A 1,371-nucleotide genomic window follows, 5' to 3' on the forward strand; every position below is an offset into this window, starting at 1 on the left:
AAAAGGAGAAGACTTTGTTGAGCTGTCTCAGAGGGGCTGTTCTTGGTATCAGGTAGACAATGATGAGGGTGCCATAGAAAACAGTGAYGACAGTGAGGTGAGAGGAGCAGGTGGAGAAGGCCTTCTGCCTGCCCACGCTGGATGGGATCCTCAGGATGGTAGCTATGATGCACACATAGGAGGCCAGGGTGAACAGGAAGGGGAAGATTATATCAGTGAAACACAGGATGAAACTTACCACTGTGACCACACTGGTGTCACTGCAGGAGAGCTCCAGCAATGGGGTAAGATCACAGAAGAAGTGGTCAATTGCCTTGAGGCCACTGAACCTTAAATTGRATAAGAAAGTAGTGACTACTGTACAGCTAAGGAATCCTGCTAGCCAAGATGCTGCTGTCAGCTGTAGCGAGACCTTCCAGGTCATGAGGCTTGCATAGAGCAGGGGCTGGCATATGGCCAAGTACYGATCATAGGACATCATGACCAGCAGGTAGCACTCGCTAACAGCAAAAAAGCCAAAGAAATGTAGTTGTGCAATGCATCCCTGAGCAGAGATGGTCCTGTCCCCAGTCAGGAAGCTGGCCAGCAGCCGGGGCARAATGGTGGAGCTGTAGCAGGTCTTCAAGGAGGACAGATTGCTAAGGAAGAGGTACATGGGCATGTGCAGATGCTGGTCTGTCACAACTAACACAATGATGAGGCTGTTCCCAGCCATCGTTACCAAGTAGATCAGGAGCATGAGGAGGAAGAGTGATGTCTGGAGTGAGGGGACATTGCCCATTCCCAGCAGGAGGAATGCCACTGGCAATGTGCAATTGTCCCATTCCTCTTTCTCCATGAAGCCTGTTGGGTCCCTCATTCTTCTTTCACCAGCAAGACAACCTACAAGAAAAAATACCCACTTATTTCTTTTGTCCTTGTGTAGAAGAATCATGAAGTAAGTTGCTGTCATGGAAAACACGGACCCTGGCAGTTCTGTGAGTGCACTGGTGTTGCCTTTATAACCTCAATGACTAGTGAAAGGAGAGCATTAGATTTTTCCAGAGAGTAAAACCATGCATCTTGAGAGAAGTATCTCCTAGGAGAACCAACAGAGGGGAACTGAACCACAGAGTTGCTCATTTCGTCCTGGAGTGGAGTTAGAGRACAAAAAAGCATTCACTCAGACTGTGATAATGTCTCTCCTGAAGTTACTCTAAAGAGCAGCTACAATCCCTACCAGGCAAGAAAATCCCTTTAAGTGAACACATCATGCCAGATACCTTTTCTGCTCAGTGGAGGGAGATGGACCCTGCACAAAACAGCTCATCTCAGGTCTCTCTGGAGCACTTGTTTTGGAAGGGACAGGCTTTATGATTCCTCTGACAATGC

General features: G+C 48.1%; 1 protein-coding gene across 1 annotated transcript; it reads right to left on the bottom strand.

Moving 5' to 3' along the window:
* Nucleotides 1–13: 13 nt before the first annotated feature.
* Nucleotides 14–838, bottom strand: LOC146584087 (olfactory receptor 6P1-like; the record flags this gene model as incomplete). Its single annotated transcript, XM_085325438.1, has 1 exon — nt 14–838. A coding segment is annotated over exon 1 (825 nt), but the record flags the coding sequence as incomplete, so codon positions are not given.
* Between the last annotated feature and the right edge of the window lie 533 nt (nt 839–1,371).

Source organism: Rhea americana, unplaced genomic scaffold (assembly GCF_003343005.1).
Source record: "Rhea americana isolate MKP2758 unplaced genomic scaffold, rheAme1 scaffold_972, whole genome shotgun sequence".
Lineage (NCBI taxonomy): Eukaryota > Metazoa > Chordata > Aves > Rheiformes > Rheidae > Rhea > Rhea americana.